Source organism: Talpa europaea (genome assembly GCF_964194135.1).
Source record: "Talpa europaea genome assembly, chromosome: 9".
Taxonomy (NCBI): Eukaryota; Metazoa; Chordata; class Mammalia; order Eulipotyphla; family Talpidae; genus Talpa; species Talpa europaea.
In genome coordinates, this window is record NC_140076.1 from 76,704,154 (window position 1) to 76,722,636 (window position 18,483).

The 18,483-nt window shown below is 47.8% G+C and overlaps 1 protein-coding gene across 3 annotated transcripts in view; it reads left to right on the forward strand.

Annotated features, from left to right (window-relative positions):
- Positions 1 to 711: 711 nt before the first annotated feature.
- The window catches only part of SMG5 (SMG5 nonsense mediated mRNA decay factor), a gene marked incomplete at both ends in the record, with an annotated part of 28,852 nt that continues 11,080 nt past the window's right edge, over positions 712 to 18,483 (forward strand). For 2 of the 3 annotated variants that reach the window (XM_084242814.1, XM_084242816.1), the window contains 12 exons: positions 712 to 785; positions 4,550 to 4,648; positions 5,470 to 5,593; positions 7,084 to 7,240; positions 9,710 to 9,799; positions 10,708 to 10,797; positions 11,457 to 11,535; positions 15,781 to 15,906; positions 16,012 to 16,080; positions 16,481 to 16,689; positions 17,242 to 17,379; positions 17,532 to 18,128. In XM_084242814.1, coding sequence (XP_084098940.1) covers positions 712 to 785; positions 4,550 to 4,648; positions 5,470 to 5,593; positions 7,084 to 7,240; positions 9,710 to 9,799; positions 10,708 to 10,797; positions 11,457 to 11,535; positions 15,781 to 15,906; positions 16,012 to 16,080; positions 16,481 to 16,689; positions 17,242 to 17,379; positions 17,532 to 18,128 — 1,852 coding nt within the window. The remainder of the gene's footprint in view (positions 786 to 4,549; positions 4,649 to 5,469; positions 5,594 to 7,083; positions 7,241 to 9,709; positions 9,800 to 10,707; positions 10,798 to 11,456; positions 11,536 to 15,780; positions 15,907 to 16,011; positions 16,081 to 16,480; positions 16,690 to 17,241; positions 17,380 to 17,531; positions 18,129 to 18,483) is intronic. The other variant, XM_084242815.1, reaches the window with a different exon arrangement.

Consider the following 18,483-nt stretch of genomic DNA (forward strand, 5'->3'; position numbering starts at 1 on the left):
TTTGCCCGACTGGTGAGACATGGATGTGCAGGTGGAAATCTTTGGGAGGGGGAGCCAAAGGGAGGACCGAGGCATGAGGCACTTGTGCAAGACTCATGTCTTAGAGGGCCCTATTCTCATGTTATGCTCTGCCCTTTGCAAACTTTATTTTATTTTTATTTTTATTTTTTTTGCTTGCTTATTGGTGAGAAAAGGAGAATTGGAATTACTCTAACCAATATAACAGAGGGTAGGCCCAAATGGAGCGGGGAGGAGTGAAGGGCTGAAAGATGGACCAAATGATCACTGTAGGACAAAGCAAAATCATGCTCCTAGCTGCAAGTCCATCTGTCCCATTAACCTTAGCTTCAGCCCTCTCGCTGGGTCCAATGCCCGTTCTCCGGCAGCTTTGTTAATAAAGTTTTTCTCAAGGGCTTGGAGAAGCCGGAAAGAGGCCAAGTCCGCCCAGAGTTAGTTCTGGCAACTTCCTGGAGGGAAAACTAATTTCGCGAGATTTGGCAGCAGTAGGCCACTGGCCCGCAACTTTGCAGTTGTTATCGCGAGGTTTGGCAGGCGGAGGCGGGGCTCTCGCGGGCAGCCGCCTCACAGCGATGGCGGCCGAGCAGGGCCGGCGGCTGTGGTGGCTGCGGCTGCACCCGGAGACGGCAGTGATGGCGGTAGTGGTGGGCGGCGGGGGCCTGTGACCGGGAGCCGCCCCGGGACCCGGGCACCATGAGCCAAGGCCCCCCCACAGGGGAGAGCAGCGAGCCCGAAGCGAAGGTCCTCCACACTAAGCGGCTTTACCGGTGAGAGGGGCCGGGGCGTGATGAGTGCAGCCGCCGAGGGACGGGGGGGTGGGGGGGCTTTGGGCGGGGCTTCCTGGGCGGGCGGGGCCCCATTGCTAAACTCGGGTGCGGGGAGGGAAGAGTGCAGTTTTGGAGGGAGCGGGGGCTGGAATGGGGCGGGGGGACGGGGCCGCGTAACCGGGGCATGGAGCTGAAAGGAGGAATTGGGTGGGTGGGAGGCTTGGAGGGAAACACGTGGAGGAGTTCCCTCCGCAGTGAGCTCGGGGCGGGAACTGAGCTTTGCGGATTTGGGCTAAGCAGATGGGAATTGGTACCTGGAGGGGTTAGGAAGGTGACGATGGCGGGGGTCACTGATGGAGAAAAACCCGAAAGGGAAGGGTGCTTAGAACCCCTGAGGATCGGCAGGAAAGAGCCTTGGGCTGAAATCAGGAGTCTCAGGTTCAGGTCCTTGCTTTAATCACTCTGGCTGTGTGACCTTGGGCCTCAGTTTCCTTAGCCTTAAAAGGAGAGATTGGACCGGATGTGCTGTGGATTCCCCTTAGAGCTAATTTGGGAGAATCTGAAGACAAAGGAAGAAGGTGGAAGGTTAGTTGTGATGGACCGGAAGGGTCGTGAAGGACTTTGAGTCTAGAGTGTTCTTAGGTCACGGCGCCCATTTCGGGGCACCTGGGGACTCCTTAGAATCCTGCCTTGCTCCTATACTTATGCCAGGCAAAGTCTATTCCTGGCTTCTGATTTGCACAGTGCCACTCACATCCTTGAAGTCTCATCTTTGTCCCTTTCTTCTGTTGGGAACAGACTCGTATGAGTTCTTCCTTCCCTGGGTGGAGGATTTTTTTGTGGGGGGCAGCTGGAACTGGGGATCTGGAACTGGATCACAATAGGATAAGCATAGAGGTCAAGTTGATTTTATTTATTTATTTATTTTGCTTTCTAGTTGGGAGTGGGGCTTGAGGTTTTCATTTAGCTCAGCTTCTATATATAGAGGTGTTTGCATAAGACTACCCTAAGAGCCTTGGGTCCCCTCTCAGCACTGAAATAGTCAAAAGCATGTCATCCTTTCTTCCCTTGATAGGCATCCTATCTGCTCTGGCATTGTAAATCAGAAGGCAGAGGAGGGGAGTATAGACTTCCAAAAATAGAAAAGTGATACAGTCCAGCTGCCCCTGGGCTCCCACTGTGGTCTGCCCCAAGCAGTCTCTGGGTGAATGAAGAGTTAGCTGGGGGTGGCACGTGTGCGCTTCATTTTGCTGCCAAGTGTCAGTACTGCTTGTCAGACAGCGTGGGCAGTGTCTGCTAAATTCCTTACTTGTCCCCAGCTTTTGGTAATATCTCTGGTCATCCTTCTATTCACTCTCAAATCTAGTTCTTTCTCAAGCCACTGCCTCCAGATCTGAATGACTGGTGTGTTTGCATGTGAGGCTTATATATGTGCACATGGGTGTCCTGCCTGTAATTGTATGTGGTTGCTTTGTGCAGGGTGGAAATTTAAGGTTGTGATCTCTGTTTTTATAATTCACTATAGCAGTGGTGATTGGTGGAAAGAACTGGGGTAGGAAGGTCTGATTTCTCTGCCCAAGATAAATGTGTTACTGGACTATTTAAAAACTCATACTTTGAGCTTTAGTAAATTTGGGGAACTCCCATAATGGAGAAGCGATGTTGGAGGGAATACAAATATCAATTAGGTCCATTAACTTTTTTTAGACGTTTTTCTTTTTTTTAATACTGTGCCAACCCTGAGATTATAATAGTGAGACACAAAACTAGTTTTTTAGCATTTTGTTCGAAAGTGGAAAAGTTTATGACCTGATAGGAATTGGAGAATGAAGTGCTGAGTCCTCCCAGATTTAAGAATTTGCAATTAGAACCTCCTTGAGTAGTGGTTAAATTTTTTTGGATTGAGACTCTAAGTAGAGAATTCTGGAACCTGACCATAAACACACACACACACACATCACACTGATTCATCCATGATCCGTCCATGACACTGAAGTTAAAAGTCCTAGCATAGAGGGCCTCCTGGTGGCCCAGGGGTTAAAGTGTCAGTGATATCAAGCTATCACCAGTCACTGCAGCCTGAGTTCAATCCATGGCCTGAGATTGAACCCTGTCCAGGGAACTGACCCACATGGCACAGCAGACGACCTCTCCTGTCTAGCTCTCACCAGTGTATTCCCATCAATCCGCCTGATCTGCTTCTCACTCTGTCTCTGGTGAATCCTCTCACCCTGCAACTCTAGCCTACAACCCAGTTCTTGTTTGCATTAGTAAATAAATTAAAAAAAAAAAAAAAGTCCTAGCATAGAGTAAATCTCTGAAGGCCTATTTCCTGATACTGTTCCTGGCATTAAGGGCCAGGCTGGCTTCAAAGGCCTAGCTAGAATCTCTAAGGCAGCACAGAAATATTTGGAGAAATGCTGAGCTGGGATTGTCTGTGACAAGGCCTTGATTATTATCTCACCCACTAGGCTGGGTGCTGGTAGTCACTTTGCCCTGCACAGAGCAACCTTTAATGGTGTACCACCTGAGATTTCACAGGGTGTTGTGGCCATTTTCCCTAGCTCAGAAACACGTTTGGGTATTCTGAAACAATCTTGGATTGTTCGGAACTCGTCACTCCCTGTTTTTGGTTGCTTTTGTGTTCACAGCGGTGTAAGATTCACCTGCTCTCATTGCTGCAGTCTGTCATCCTCTAGGTTTTGCCCTTCCAGAGGTAACATCTACTTCTGGAACTTCTTAGCCATTCATTGTTGTTTCCTTGATCTTTTTTCTTGGTGTCTAGAGTCTCTTCCCTCAGCCTCATAAGAAGAAGGATGGAGATTAATATTTACTGAGTACTTTTTATGTATGAGGCACTGTTATCAGTGCTGTATGAATTAGCTAATTTAGTCCTCACAAAGTAGGTGGTAATGTTATTCCCATTTTATAGGTGGGAGAGCTGAGCTCCAAGGAAGTTAGGCATTTTGCCTGGACCACATAGCTGGTCAGAAGAAAGTACCAAAATTTGAACCTAGGCAGTTTGGTTCCAGAGCACACCCTCTATATTAAACAAACAATTCCTTCAGCAGAATCCAGGAGACCTTACAATTTAGCCTCTTAGGAACTCCCTTGCTCCCTACTTTCCTATAACCTAGTAACCTAAAGCACAGTTTTATAGTTATAATGCCTTTCTTATTTATGTCAGAGATAATAAGCTCTTGCATAATAGTAGCTCATTCCACCATTTTTTAGTGAATGCCTTCTGCATGCCAATGTTGAATATAAATTATTTCATGTAATCCTCACAATAGTTCTCTGAGATGATTGCTATTATTATTATTATCTCCATTTTATTTATGTGACTTCTTAAAGAGGCTAGGTAATTTGCCCAAAGTTACAGTTAATAAGATACAGCCAGAGTTCACACCCTTGATTTTCTGCCTCACTTCACAGTCTGTGCCCTTCCATTGGAAAAATCTCCTTTCCCAGATCACGGGATTTCTCTGCTTTGCCACTGTTGATGTTTTGGACAGGGTAGTTATTGTAGACTGTCCTGTGTTTTGGGGGGTGCAAAAATGTCTCCATCACTACTAGGTGTTCTGCGGGTGGGGGTGTTGCTGTGTTAGGATGGAGAATGTATTTATCTTGTTTTGTGCAGAGCCCAACTTGCAGCCTTCTTGTATCCCCATCCCTGATTCTTCAGCTTTTCCTTTAGGATCCTCTTCCTAGCATCTTAGGACCTTATGTTTGGCTCAAGACTATTTGCTTATATTTCCCTGCAGGGCTGTGGTGGAGGCTGTGCATCGACTTGATCTCATACTTTGCAACAAAACCGCTTATCAAGAAGTATTCAAACCAGAGAACATTAGCCTGAGGAACAAGTAAGCTGGAGACATTTCTAAAACACAATCCTCAGTTTCTCCTCCCCTCTATAAAATCCAGACATACAGATACATGTGCTCACTTACTGCCTGACCTCACAGTACAGGAATGGGTTATGAAGTCTCTGACCTTCCTAAGAGAGGAGGTGGGGATCCCTCAACTCTTACCCATCTAACAGACTGATGCCAGAAGGATGGCATTTGAGTTAAAGTTTGCCATAGTAATGAAAGGAGAGGAAGAGGGGCAAATAAGGCGGAGAAAAAAAGATTAGGTAGAATGCAGGGAAGAAAGTGACTTATTGAGGGTGTCCCTGGTGGCCTTGAGGTTGAGTCTCAGCACTGTCACCGCAATGGTCTGAGTTCAGTCCCTGACCAGGGAGCTAGCCTACATGGCACAGCAGATCTCTCCTTGTTGCCAGCTGCTCCCCTCAGCAGTGTATTTCAGTAGATCCACTTGTTCTGCTCCCTAGTCTGTCTCTGGTGAATTCTCTCAACAGCCCCCTCCCCTGCCCCTCTGGCCTGCACCCCAGTTCTTTTATGCAAAAATAAATAAGATCTTTCCAAAAAAAGAAAGTGCACCATCAGTGGCACTCTTTTAAAAAAGAAAGTGATTGATTGAGATTCTTACTATCTCTGAGGCAGGGGTGTGGGGGGGAATCTGCTCCCTTCCACAACTGCTGTTGTAGGTCATACTGACTGAACCAGGATATCTCTTGGGAAACTCGGAATTTTGTTGATTTGGCAAATGCCTCCTTTCTCTTAGTTTTTGTATCCCCCTCAGGGAGTGGGCATTCTCCCTTGTGCTCTCTGTACCCTCCCAGGCTTCGTGAACTCTGCGTCAAGCTTATGTTCCTGCACCCAGTGGACTATGGGAGGAAGGCTGAGGAGCTGCTGTGGAGAAAGGTATACTATGAAGTTATCCAGCTTATCAAGACTAACAAAAAGGTAAGGGAACTTGGGAAGAAATTTGTCTTAAAAGGGGAAGCTGGGCCTCCCTGGTGGTGCAAGGGGTTAAGTCTCAGCACTAGAAGCTGTCCACAGCCACTGCAGCACGAGTTCAATCCCTGGCCAAGGAGGTGACCCACATGGTGCAGCAGACCTCTCCTGACTTGCCCGCTGCTCCCCTCAGCAGTGTATTTCAGTAGATCCGCCTGTTCTCCTTCCCACTCTGTCTCAGTGAATCCTCTCATTCCCCGCATCTCTGGCCTATACCCCAGTATTTCTATGCATAAATAAATAAATCTTTAAAAAAGGGGAGGGGGGCCTCCCCTGGTGGCGCAGGTGGTTGAGCACCGCTCTGTGAAGCTGTCCACAGCCTCTGTAGCGCTGGTTCCATCCTGGCTGGCCTGCGAGGGTCCCACATGGTACAGCAGACCTCTCCTGTCTCGCCCGCAGCTCCCCTCAGCAGTGTATTTCGTCAGTCTACCTGTTCTGTTCCCCGCTCTGTCTCTGGTGAATCCTCTCACCCTCCCACGCATCTGGCCTGTACCCCGGTTCTTGTATAAATAAATAAATAAATCTTTTTTAAAGAGGCGGGGAAGAGCTAAGGGAAGGAAGAGAGAGTTAAGAAAGTGGGCCAGAGCATGGTTGGAGATAGGGGAGCGAAAAAAGAGATGGTAGAAAGGAGAAAGAGAGTCAGATAAAATTAGGATTAGAGGACAGGAGCCTAATCCCTGGCAGGGAGATCAAAGAAGTCAATCTAAGGTAAGGGTGTTTAAATGTATGGGATTAAATTGTGAGTGAGAGGACTGTGGATAAAGTTTCGGGACCAAGAAGATAAGTTTATTTCTTCAGTGAGATTAACAAGAATTGGGGCCGAGGGGCCTCCCTGGTGGCGCAAGGGGTTATGAAGCTATCGGCATCCATTGCAGCACGAGTTCCATCCCCAGCCAGGGAGCTGACCCACATGATGCAGCAGACCTCTCCTGTCTTGCTCACTGTCCCCCCCGCGGCAGTGTATTTCAGTCAGTCCACCTGTTCTGCTCCCCACTCTTTCTCTGGTGAATCTTCTCCCCCCTCCCATCTCTGACCTGTACCCCAGCTCTTATATGCACAAATAAATCTTTTTTAAAATGAAAAACCAGGGGACTCCCTGGTGGCGCAAGGAGTTAAACACCGCATTATGAAGCAGTCCGCAGCCTCTGCAGACTCCCCGGCCGGCCGGCCAGGGAGCAACCCACATGGCGAGGCAGACCTCTACTGTCTCGCCCGCTGCTTCCCTCAGCAGTGTATTTCAGTCAGTCTGCCTGTTCTGTTCCCTGTTCTGTCTCTGGTGAATCCCTCCCTTCTTCCCCCCCACAATCTCTGGTCTGTACCCCAGCTCTTGTATGCATAAATAAATAAATAAATCTTTAAAAAAATGAAAAAAACAGGGATTGTGTCAGGGGGTTCTGAGCTTGTTGCTGAACCAACTCTTTCCCTTCCTCAATCTCCAGCATATCCACAGCCGGAGCACTTTGGAATGTGCCTACAGGACACATTTGGTTGCTGGTATTGGCTTCTACCAGCATCTCCTTCTCTACATTCAGTCTCACTACCAGCTTGAACTGCAATGCTGCATCGACTGGACCCATGTCACCGACCCACTCATAGGTCAGTGAAATCTGAAAGGTGGACTTGAGGAGCAAGTTCATATGCCTGTACCTCTGGCCTTCTTATCCCTCAGAGTTCATGTACTTTGTGGCCCACCCAGGCAGAAAGAATTCTTGTAAGACCTACAAATGGTTTATGAAATTTGGGTTTATCCAAATAAGTGTATGAGTTAAGATAAAAATGTTAAGGAAGGGAAGACTTAGGATTAGACTGAGGTGGAATCAAAGGGAGGGATGGAATGATCTCTAGAGTAAGTCTGGCGCTGGAAGATGGTATTTATGCATTTCTTTTCTTCCAATTGAATTTGACTGGCACTGTTTCATTTAACTTTAGAAATTATTTTCCAGTGTTTGATAAAAGTATTGAAATTTGCAGAAATGTTGGACAATCCCTTTTCCGCTACCTGAGTTACTAGCCACTCGAGTTTATTGCCTTTTTCTAGTTGTGGCTTCTCTTCAGTTCAGTCACCCTTCAGAGCTCCTTCACTCTTCTTAGAACTCTTCTACCTCTTGCACAACCTCCCTCCGCCCCTGCCCTCATCAGATCATAGACTTTATGTATCAGAGGCACAGCGTTATATTTTAATTGCTTAAAAAAACAGTAAATTGGCCTCTCTGGTGGCGCAGGGGGTTAAGAAGCAACCTATGAAGCTGACCACAGCCACTGCAGCACGAGTTCAAACCCCGGCCAGGGAACAACCCACATGGCACAGCAGACCTCTCCTGACTTGCCTGCTGCTCCCCTCAGCAGTGTATTTCGGTCAGTCTGTCTGTTCTGCTCCCCACTCTGTCTCTGGTGAATCCTCTCACCCCCTGCACCTCTGGCGAGTACCCCATTCTTGTATGCATAAATAAATAAATCTTTAAAAAAAAAATAAACAGCAATTTGGGGCCTCCCTGTTGGCGCCGGGACTAACGTCTCAATGCTATCAAGCTATCACCAGCCACTGCAATGTAAGTTCAATCTCTGGCCATGGAGGTGACCCACATTGTGCAGCAGACCTCTCCTGTCTCACCCACTGCTCCCCTCAGTAGTGTATTTCTGTAAATCCACATGTCGTGCTCCCCCACTCTGTCTCTGGTGAATCCTCTCACCTCCACCCCCTCCACCTCTGGCCTATAACCCAGTTCTTGTGTGCATAAATAAATAAAAATAAATCCTTAAAAAAACCCCAGCAATCTGAGATAGACTTCATAGGCCAAAGGGGTCCAGGAGCCTAAAGAAAGATTAAGGTGGCCTCCCTGGTGACACAAGAGATGCATCACTGTGAAGCAATCTGCAGCCACTGCAGCATGAGTTCAATCCCCGGCCAGAGAGGTGACCCACATGGTGTAGCAGACCTTTCCCGTCTCGCCCGCTGCTCCCCTCAGCAATGTATTTTAGTACATCCACCTGTTCTGCTCCCCATTCTATCTTTGGTGAATCCTCTCACCCCCCACACCTCTGGCCTATACCCCAGTTCTTGTATGCAAAAATAAATCTTAAAAAAAAAAAGATTAAGAACTCTTATGTCCAAGGGTCAGTTCCTCAGGCCATTCTAGTTTTTCTCCTCTCTAATGTTTTCTCTATTAATTTAACTAAGTGTCTCTATAGAAAACATTAGGAAGGCTTTTTAGATTGGAACTGCTGACCTCAAAAAATGAGTGCAGGATAGCGTGGGTAAGAGGATGGTCTCGAGCCAGCTGCCTTTTCTATGTTGGCTCTGTCACAAGATTACTCATTGTGTGACTTTGATTTCTTCAACTGTAAAATGGGAATAATAAGAAATAACTACCTCGTGGGGTTGCTGTGAATTTAAGTTGCTGTTGTAAAATTCTTAGGCCAATACCTGGCACATGGGAAAACTGTCTCCCAAAGAGCTCAGATTCAAGTGAAGTTTAAGGCAGCTTGTGCAAAGGGAGAGATGAAAGCCTAGGTATCATTGGGCTCTGGCCACAGCCAGTCCTCAGGCAAGGCAAACTCCCTGTGTCCACTTCACATGCAGACTCTCCACTAGTTGCCTTCTCCATGGACCTTGGCCACTTGACAGAAACCAGGAGTATTTATCTTGGCCTCATTCACAGTCCATTCTTTCTGGACAAGTTTCCCATCTTTACCCAAGCTTTTACCTTCCACCCAGAGCTTCTACCCAGGTCATCCATGGCTGTCCTGACACTTGAGCCTCACATCTTCCTATGGTGTCCTTTCACATGACCTCCCCCTAGAAGCAGTTCTAGACTGAGAACCCTAGCCCTCCTCTTCCATTTCCTTTCAGTCTAGTGAGTGAAGCCTACCTATGTGCCCCCATGAGCCTGTATGTTCTGAATTGGTGTCTTCTCTGCCTCGTAAGACAATATTCTAAGACTAACCCTGGATTCTTGATTTCCTTTCTCTACCAAGGAAGGGCATTTCCCCACAGATGGGGCAGAGGACAGGCTCACAACACACACTCTCTCTTCCTATCTCTCTCTCTTTCTCTCTCTCTCTCAGGATGCAAGAAGCCAGTGTCGGCCTCGGGGAAGGAGATGGACTGGGCACAGATGGCATGCCACCGATGTCTAGTGTACCTGGGGGATTTGTGTAAGAATATGAACCTTTCATTTTCTCTGTTTTGGGCTCAGGCTGCTTTCAGTTGTTGGTACCACACTTTACATGATTGTAAAACAGGAGGAATTTGGCCTCTGATAACTTTCTCCTCCTAGTCTGTTTACAGTGAGTGATCCCTTTTTATGCTCTTCTGTGAGACAGAGAGGATCACAAATATAGGAGGAAGGAAAATGAGCTTTGAGAAAGTCAGGGTTAGGGAATTTTTTGTTTGATGTCTTTCTCTTTAGTAAAAGTTTTCTTTTCATAGACTCCTAGAGGAATTGAAGTTAGACTTCAGGGAGGATTTACGTGCCTGACAAATAGTTCTCAAAATGAAAAACTCTTTTCTTGCTTTATGACCTCTGGGCTCAAGTCTTACTAGACAAAGTTTCCTCATTAGGCTGCTGGTTTGTGGCTCTTGGATACATTATCATTTGTTGACCTGAGACCCATCTCCTTCCCTTAGCCCATTCCTGAACCCCTCATAGGCATTGTGAACGGAGAGAACCAGTGTTTCACATTTGACTGACCAAGTGTCACTAGTAATGTCTTCTCTAGAATAGAGTGGTTGCAATCCAGAACTCAATGTTAAAGATCTTTCCAAGCAATTACATAGGCTGCAGCTCCCCCTCATTGGGAAGAGATAATCAAGAAGAACTTGTTTCTTTTATAAACACTAAATATTCTTTACATTTCAAACCTACCAGCAAGGAAGAGAGTTGAACAATTTGCCCATAGTAATGCAGATATAAAACTGTGCCAGAGACCCAAGCAGCCTGCCTCCTGGCTCAGGTATCTTCCTCCTAGGCTCATATTACAGCTCCACAGAGTGGACTCCCAGACAAGGGGAGTTATCTCTGAAACCTGGAATTATGTGTTTCTCTTTCTCCTCTCTTCTGCAGCGCGATATCAGAATGAATTAGCTGGTGTAGACACTGAGCTGCTAGCTGAAAGATTTTACTATCAAGCCCTGTCAGTAGCTCCCCAGATTGGTAAGTGGACTTGTTTGGGCCTCCCAACCCGGCAGTATTTTCCAAGGGGAAGAGGATGTTGTTAGGTGACAGGTAGATAATACTCATTTCTCCCAGGTCCTTAATACACTCATCTCTCATACTTTATCTCCATTCTGCATTCTACCCTTGTAACACATAGTCAGAAGATGGTGGGAAGGGAAGAGATATGGGAAAATCTTCAACTGAAGGCAAAAGAGAAAAAAAAGAGAAGATAACTTCCCTGGGGTCTCTGTAGAAAGAAGAAACTGCTTCCACTGTCCCTGCAGGAGGCACAGTAAGAAAAGGACTAAGGCTGCACCACAGGGACAGACAGGGAGCAGCATGTAGAAAGGAGAACTCAGCTGCAGTAGAAAGGAGAACTCAGAGGAACTGAGCTGCAGTAGAGGAGAGGGCTCCATGGAGTACTGTCAGCCTTGAAAGATCACAGCTGGTGTGCCATCAGTGTGGAAATCCTTAGCAGGCCAGGTGGGAAGAAACTGGTAGGAAGTGAGAAAAGGTCAATAATCCCTCTGCAGGAACAAGATTAGGCTGCTAATCCCAAGATACTGTCACCTGCAGACCCAACTCTTCTCCCCATGAGTTCTCAGCAGCTTTGGGTGAGGATTGTGGCCACTGACTGCCTGACTTCTCCTTTCCAGGAATGCCCTTTAACCAGTTGGGCACCCTTGCGGGCAGCAAGTACTATAATGTGGAAGCCATGTATTGCTACCTGCGCTGGTAAGTATTTGTTCTTTTTCCAGCCTTATTTTCATATCCATACCATTCCTGTCTTTTTTTTTTTTTTTTTTTTTAGATTTATTCATTTATGCATATAAGAGCTGGACTACAGGCAAGAGTTGGGGCAGGGGGCGGTGAGAGGATTCACCTGAGATAGAGTAGGTAACAGAATAGGCAGATTGAAATACACTGCTGAGGGGAGCAGCAGACGAGACAGGAGAGGTCTGCTGCGTCATGTGGGTAGCTCCCTGGCCAGGGATCGAACTCGAGTACAGTGGTTGCGGATTGCTTCATAGGCTGCGTCTTAACCCCTGCACCACCAGGGAGTCCCCCATTCCCGTTTTGTTTGCTCTCTTCTTTTCCTCCCTTGCCTAGCTCCAGACTTAGATAGCTAGAGGAATGAAAAGATTAAGGGATTCCGTTTACTGTGTAGAACACAGGATTGCTGTCTTCCTGAAGGAGGAGGAAATTTGATGTTGATAAGATGTTACCAAAGTATCCTCTGATAAGGGCCTCAGAGTTATAGAACGTCAGTGTTAACAGACATGGTAGCATGCCTGGGACAAGCTTAGCATGGTGAGTCACTGCCACCCTAGATTTGACACTCGGAACTCAATAAAAGACAATTTTTTCAGGGCACCCAAAATTGATTAGGCTTGGGTCACTGACTTGGTCATCATAACCAAAAGCATATGAAACTGATTGGTGAACCAGAAAGACCGATTAAATTATAATGGGGAGGGTGAACTGCCAGGAAAACTGGGAAACCCACTGTTGTCGCCTAATCAGGCCTGAAATCTCAGGAGCCACATCATTCTTAGAAGAGATTACATATGCATATATATATACACTTACCTGGCGGGGGAGATACCATGATCACGAAGGTGGGTTTCTGAGAGCGAGGCTTATCCATTGCACGTCAGTGCTAACCCTTGTGATTTCCCCAAACATGGGAGTCTTTTTTTTTTTTTTTTTAAGATTTATTTATTTGTACAAGACTGGGTACAGTCAGAAGCGTGGGAGGGTGAGAGAATTCACCAGAGCAGGGAGCAGAACAGACAGACTGACGAAATACACTGCTGAGGGGAGCAGCGGGTGCGGCAGGAGAGGTCTGCGTGCCATGTGGGACCCTCACCGTTGGCCGGAGATCAAACTGGCGCTGCAGAGGCTGCGGGCAGCTTCACAGCCCAGTGCTCAACCACTGCGCCACCGGGGAGGCCCCAAACATGGGAGTCTTGACTGTATAATTTGTGGTGGTGGGGGGCAGTGGGGGGCTTTGTTCATGCTCTCCCCGGGGGGAAAAAAAGAGAGAGGTTATATAGTGAACTGGGGTTCAAAGCAAAGGTAATAAGGTGGTCTTCATAGTTGTTGTTTTGTTTTGTTTTGTTTTTTTAATTTATTTATTTATACAAGCACTGGGTACAGTCAGATGCGTGGGGTGGGGGGTGAGAGAATTCACCAGAGCCAGACCAGGGAACAGAACTCGCAGGCAGACGAAATACACTACTGAGGGGAGTAGTGGGTGCAGCAGGAGAGGTCTGCGCGCCATGTGGGACCCTCGCCTGGCGGCCGGGGATCAAACTGGCACTGCAGAGGCTGCGGGCAGCTTCACAGCCCAGTGCTCAACCGCTGCGCCACTGAGCACTCAGTCTTCATAGTTTTTAAGTGGCCAAATACTTAAGTGTGAAGTTAAGTATTTCTCTCTGCCTTATAAATCCATGTGCCATAATCCTTGGTTCACCTAGTTAAATCTATTATTCCTTGTATCAGCATAGTGTTTGCTCGTCTTCTAGATCAGTACAGACTGGTATCCTGTACTACTGTATTCATTTTTATTTTTATTCTTTTAAAGATTTATTTATTGGGCCTCCCTGGTGGCGCAGCGAGTTGAGCACAGCACTGTGAAACTGTCCACAGCCTCCACAGCGTGGGTTCAATTCCCGGCCCGCCAGGGAGATTCCCACATGGCGCGGCAGACTTCTGTTGTGCCCACTGCTCCCCTCAGCAGTGCTTTCAGTATGTCTGCCTGTTCTGCTCCCCACTCTGTCTCTATTGAATCCTCTCACCCTCCCACACCTCTGGCCTGTGCCCCAGATTGAAATACACTGCTGAGGGGAGCAGCAGATGAGACAGGAGAGGTCTGCTGCGTCATGTGGGTAGCTCCCTGGCCAGGGATCGAACTCGAGTACAGTGGTTGCGGATTGCTTCATAGGCTGCGTCTTAACCCCTGCACCACCAGGGAGTCCCCCATTCCCGTTTTGTTTGCTCTCTTCTTTTCCTCCCTTGCCTAGCTCCAGACTTAGATAGCTAGAGGAATGAAAAGATTAAGGGATTCCGTTTACTGTGTAGAACACACCCAGCTATTGTATAAATAAAAATAAATCCTTAAAAATAAAATAAAGATTTATTTATTTATGCATACAAGAACTGGTACAGGCCAGAGGTGGCGGGGGGGGGGGTTGAAAGGATTCACCAGAGACAGAGTGGGGAACAGAACAGGCAGATTGACTGATGTACACTGCTGAGGGGAGCATCGGGCGAGGCAGGAGAGGTCTGCTGCGCTATGTGGGTTGCTCCCTTGCTGGCTGGGGATAAAACTCATGCTGGCAGTGGCTGCAGATAGCTTCATGGGTTGCGTCTTTCCCCTTGCACCACCAAAGGGGCCCACTGTATTCATTTTTAAGTGTGATTGTCAGGTTTCCATTGCATCTTTTCCATTCCTCAGATGGCTTTCAGAGCATGCCCCCCCTTTATGTCCTGCTTCTCTTATCACATTCATGAACATGATTTAGGGTGAGTCACTTCCAAAGAGAGCCTAGCACATCCAAGTTTGGGAGATGCCCACTAAGGACCTATCCTGTTATATAAAAACAAGGCTGTCTCTTGGTGTGTAGCATTTGGGTAAGATTTAGTCTGTGGTCCGTCATTGGTACTCAGCGCATCTGGAGGTCTGACATGTCTGGAGGGTTGGTTCACCTGGGCCTCTTTCCCTTTCTGTGTAGTCTCAGGGACTCTCCATGTGGTCTCTTCCTTCGGGTGGATGGACTTCTTACTTGGTGGCTAAAGGCTTCACCAGTGCATAATGACCCAAGAGACTTAGAATCTAGTGGTTCCTTGAGGCCTGGGTCAAGGAATTGTCAAGAGTCACTTCTACAATATTAGTCAAAGCAGTTGTATTATTGTCCATCCACCAGGATTTATGAGGCGGAGATATAGAACCTACTTCTCAGTGGATAGAGTATCATCAAAGATCCTGTGACTATCTTTAATTCACCCCAGACATAGGTTTTTCCTGTTCCTTGTTGGTATTCAGCTGATCTGCTTGTTTCCAAAAAGCAGGACCCAGAACAGTATAGTGTAGTATTGAGGTCTTAGACTGTGCAGGAGACAGTGGTGCCAGGTACTTGCCATGTGAACTTGGCAGCCAACATACTTGTTCTCTCAGGCTCCGCTTGCTCGTTGGTAAATGTGGGCAGTGTTAAGGTACAGCACCTGACAAAATGAGGTGCTCAGTGCCGATCTGCATTTAATGAGGATTATTCTGAGGATTATCTGAAATAAAGTGAAAATATTCTCACACATAGTAAATAGTTCTTAAATGCTGCCTATAAAGTGCTCTGTGCTTTAAGGAAAAGTTGGAGGAAAACATATTTCAGAGATGATAACTGCAATAGAGTAAGATTAATTGTCTCATTTCTAGATGAAGACATTGTCTTTATCCTGCTTAATCTGGAAATTGTATATATTTTCAAAAGTTTTATTTATTTATTTATTTTTAAAGATTTATTTATTCATACATTCAAGAACCAGGATACAGATCAGACGCTTGGGAGGGTGAGAGACTTCACCAGAGACAGAGTGGGGAACAGAACAGGCAGACTGAGTGAAATACGCTGCTGAGGGGAGCAGCGGGAGATTCAGGAGAGGTCTGCCATGCCATGTGGGATTCTCACTGGCTGCCGGGATCAAACCCACGCTGCAGAGGCTGAGGACAGCCTCACAGCGCTGCGCTCAACTGCCTGCACTAGGGGAGGCCCAGGAAATTGTATATTTTATTAGGAAAGATAGCTTGAAGTATCTGTCCTTCTCATGCTGCTTTTTTTTTACCCTGAGTGTGTACATGGAAAGTGGGGGACGTCTGTGTTTACTAGAAACATTGTTCCTTAAAGCCCTGGCAGAATGACATTTTCCCCTTTCCACCTCTTCCCACCAAGACTCAGTAGTTCACCTATGTATCTCTTCTAGCATCCAGTCAGAAGTTTCCTTTGAAGGGGCTTATGGAAACCTCAAGCGGCTGTATGACAAAGCAGCCAAAATGTACCACCAGCTGAAGAAGTGTGAGGCTCGGAAACTCTCTCCTAGCAAGAAACGGTGGGTGGGACTTGTGGGGAGGAGTGGTTTTTCTGTAGTTGGTGCATTTGGACCCCAGGGACTCTGGAACCATTCACCATTTACCTCAGGCTCCTCTCATTTCAGATGTAAAGACATTAAGAGGTTGCTGGTGAACTTTATGTACCTGCAAAGCCTCCTGCAGCCAAAAAGCAGGTGAGTAAAAGAGTGTAAGAACCGCATCCAGGATGGCTCTTTTACAGAGGGGATTTGAATGGTAGGGACTAGCTGTTGAACTCTGCCTGTCAGTTGGAAATTCTGTAGCTAGTTAGTCCTTTCTTGGCTTCCCTGACTGCCCAAGGGTTCTGTGCCTATCTTTCTGAGCAGCTCACTCTGGCACAAAGTGGGCACTTAATAGAAATTGAAGGAGTAGCTGAATGGGAATTCCACCCATGTCCCTTCCACATGAAGTATCTGCACTTCCATGCTGTTTTGTCTGCTTTGGAGATCAGTCTAGCACTGAGTCCCCGCTGCTCCTCTGGAGTCCCCCCTGCAGGCGTCCCAACTGTTCACCTGCCCCAGCTCCCATCACTAACCTGTTGTTCCCCTCCCATAGCTCCGTGGACTCAGAGCTGACATCACTTTGCCAGTCAGTCCTGGAGGATTTCAACCTCTGTCTTTTCTACCTGCCCTCCTCACCCAACCTCAGCCTGGCCAGTGAGGATGAGGAGGAGTATGAGAGTGGATATGCTTTCCTCCCAGACCTTCTCATCTTTCAGATGATCATCATCTGCCTTATGGGTGTGCATAGTTTGAAGAGAGCAGGTAATGCTCCCTCTATCCCTCTTTTCTCCCAGTCTGGCTTCTGGGATACTCACTACCCTTTTTTTTTAATTTTTAAGATTTATTTTCATTTATGCATACAAGAATTAAGGTGAAGGCCAGAGTTGCTGGGTGTGAAAGGATTCACCAGAGACAGAGTGGGGAGCAGAATAGGCAAATCTACTGAAATATACTGCTGAGGGGGTACATAGCTCATGATCCAGACAAAATTCAGACCTTGCTGTTAGGGGCAAATAGGCAGTACTGGGACTTTTCTAGCAGATATGTACGTGGAGCAAGGAGTGGCAGGACTGCGTGTGTAGGTGCATTGATCAAGGAAGGTGAGACAGGACAAGAGGATATGCTTACCTGAGGGAGCATGGGTAGGCTGACATATTTCAGGTAATAGTGCAGAGACCTGAGAAATGCTTTTTTTACCTTAGGAGAAGCTTTGAGAGGTATCTGGATCCTTGGTAAGGTTGAGAACAGGTGGGATAGGGTTGAAATTGATGGCCAGGGTCCTGGACTACTAATGTCAGCCTTTTCTGACTTTAGGCTCCAAGCAGTACAGTGCAGCCATTGCCTTCACCCTGGCCCTCTTCTCCCATCTTGTCAACCATGTCAACATACGGCTGCAGTCAGAGCTAGAAGAGGGTGAGAACCCTGTTCCCGCGTTCCAGAGCGATGGCACAGGTGCAAGACTGGGGGGATTGTGACTGTGGAAAGGTGAGGGGGTGGGGATAGCACAAGTGTGGCAGAGGAGGTGATGTTGAAGTGTACCGCCTTCCAGTTCCAGTTGCCCCAGTTTGTCTCTAGGCCCCTCCTGACCTGTCCTCTTTCCACAGATGAACCGGAGTCCAAGGAACCCTTAGAGAAGGAGGAGCCCGATCCTGAGCCTCCTCCCACAGCCCCTCAAACAGGTGAGGTCAGAAAGAGCCGGAAGTTCTCCCGCCTCTCTTGCCTCCGCCGCCGCCGTCACCCACCCAAAGCTGGTGATGACAGTGACCTGAGTGAAGGCTTCGAATCGGACTCGAGCCATGACTCAGCCCGGGCCAGCGAGGGCTCGGACAGTGCTTCCGACAAGAGTCTTGAAGGTGGGGGGACGGCCTTTGATGCCGAGACAGACTCGGAAATGAACAGCCAAGAGTCCCGTTCAGACCTAGAAGATATGGAAGATGAAGAGGGGACACGGTCCCCAGCCCTGGAACCTTCTCGGGTCAAATCAGAGGCTCCTGAGGCCCTCAATGGCCCACTGGCCCCCAATGAGGCCAGCCTTGCCAGCAATCTGCAAGCCATGTCCACCCAGATGTTTCAAACCAAACGCTGTTTTCGACTGGCCCCCACCTTCAGCAACTTGCTCCTCCAGCCCAGCACCGACCCGCACACCTTGGATGGCCAAAGGCCCTGTGTCAATGGGGATGTGGACAAACCCTCAGAGCCAGGTATCTGGGCCTCTTCCTCATCCTGGCCTGGCTCACACCCTCCATGCTGTGGCCACTCACCTGAGAGCTGCCACTTTCCTCTCTCTGCAAGCACCTACTCCACCCTCGCTGCCTTACTTTTGCTTCTGCCTATGCTGGCCTGGAGTTTTTTCCTGAGACTGCCCTCTCCTCATTCGCTCAGTGCCAACTCAACCCATTTTGTGGTGTTACTCTTCACCCTCACCACCTTGCCCTGTGTGTTCAGGGCTTCCCTCCTTGCAGACAGCAGTGGCTGCAGCTTCCTCTCCTGATGCTCTCCCAGGTCCTGCTAGGGGTCCCAGAAGCTAGAAAAAATAGCACCCATAGAGGCAGGTAG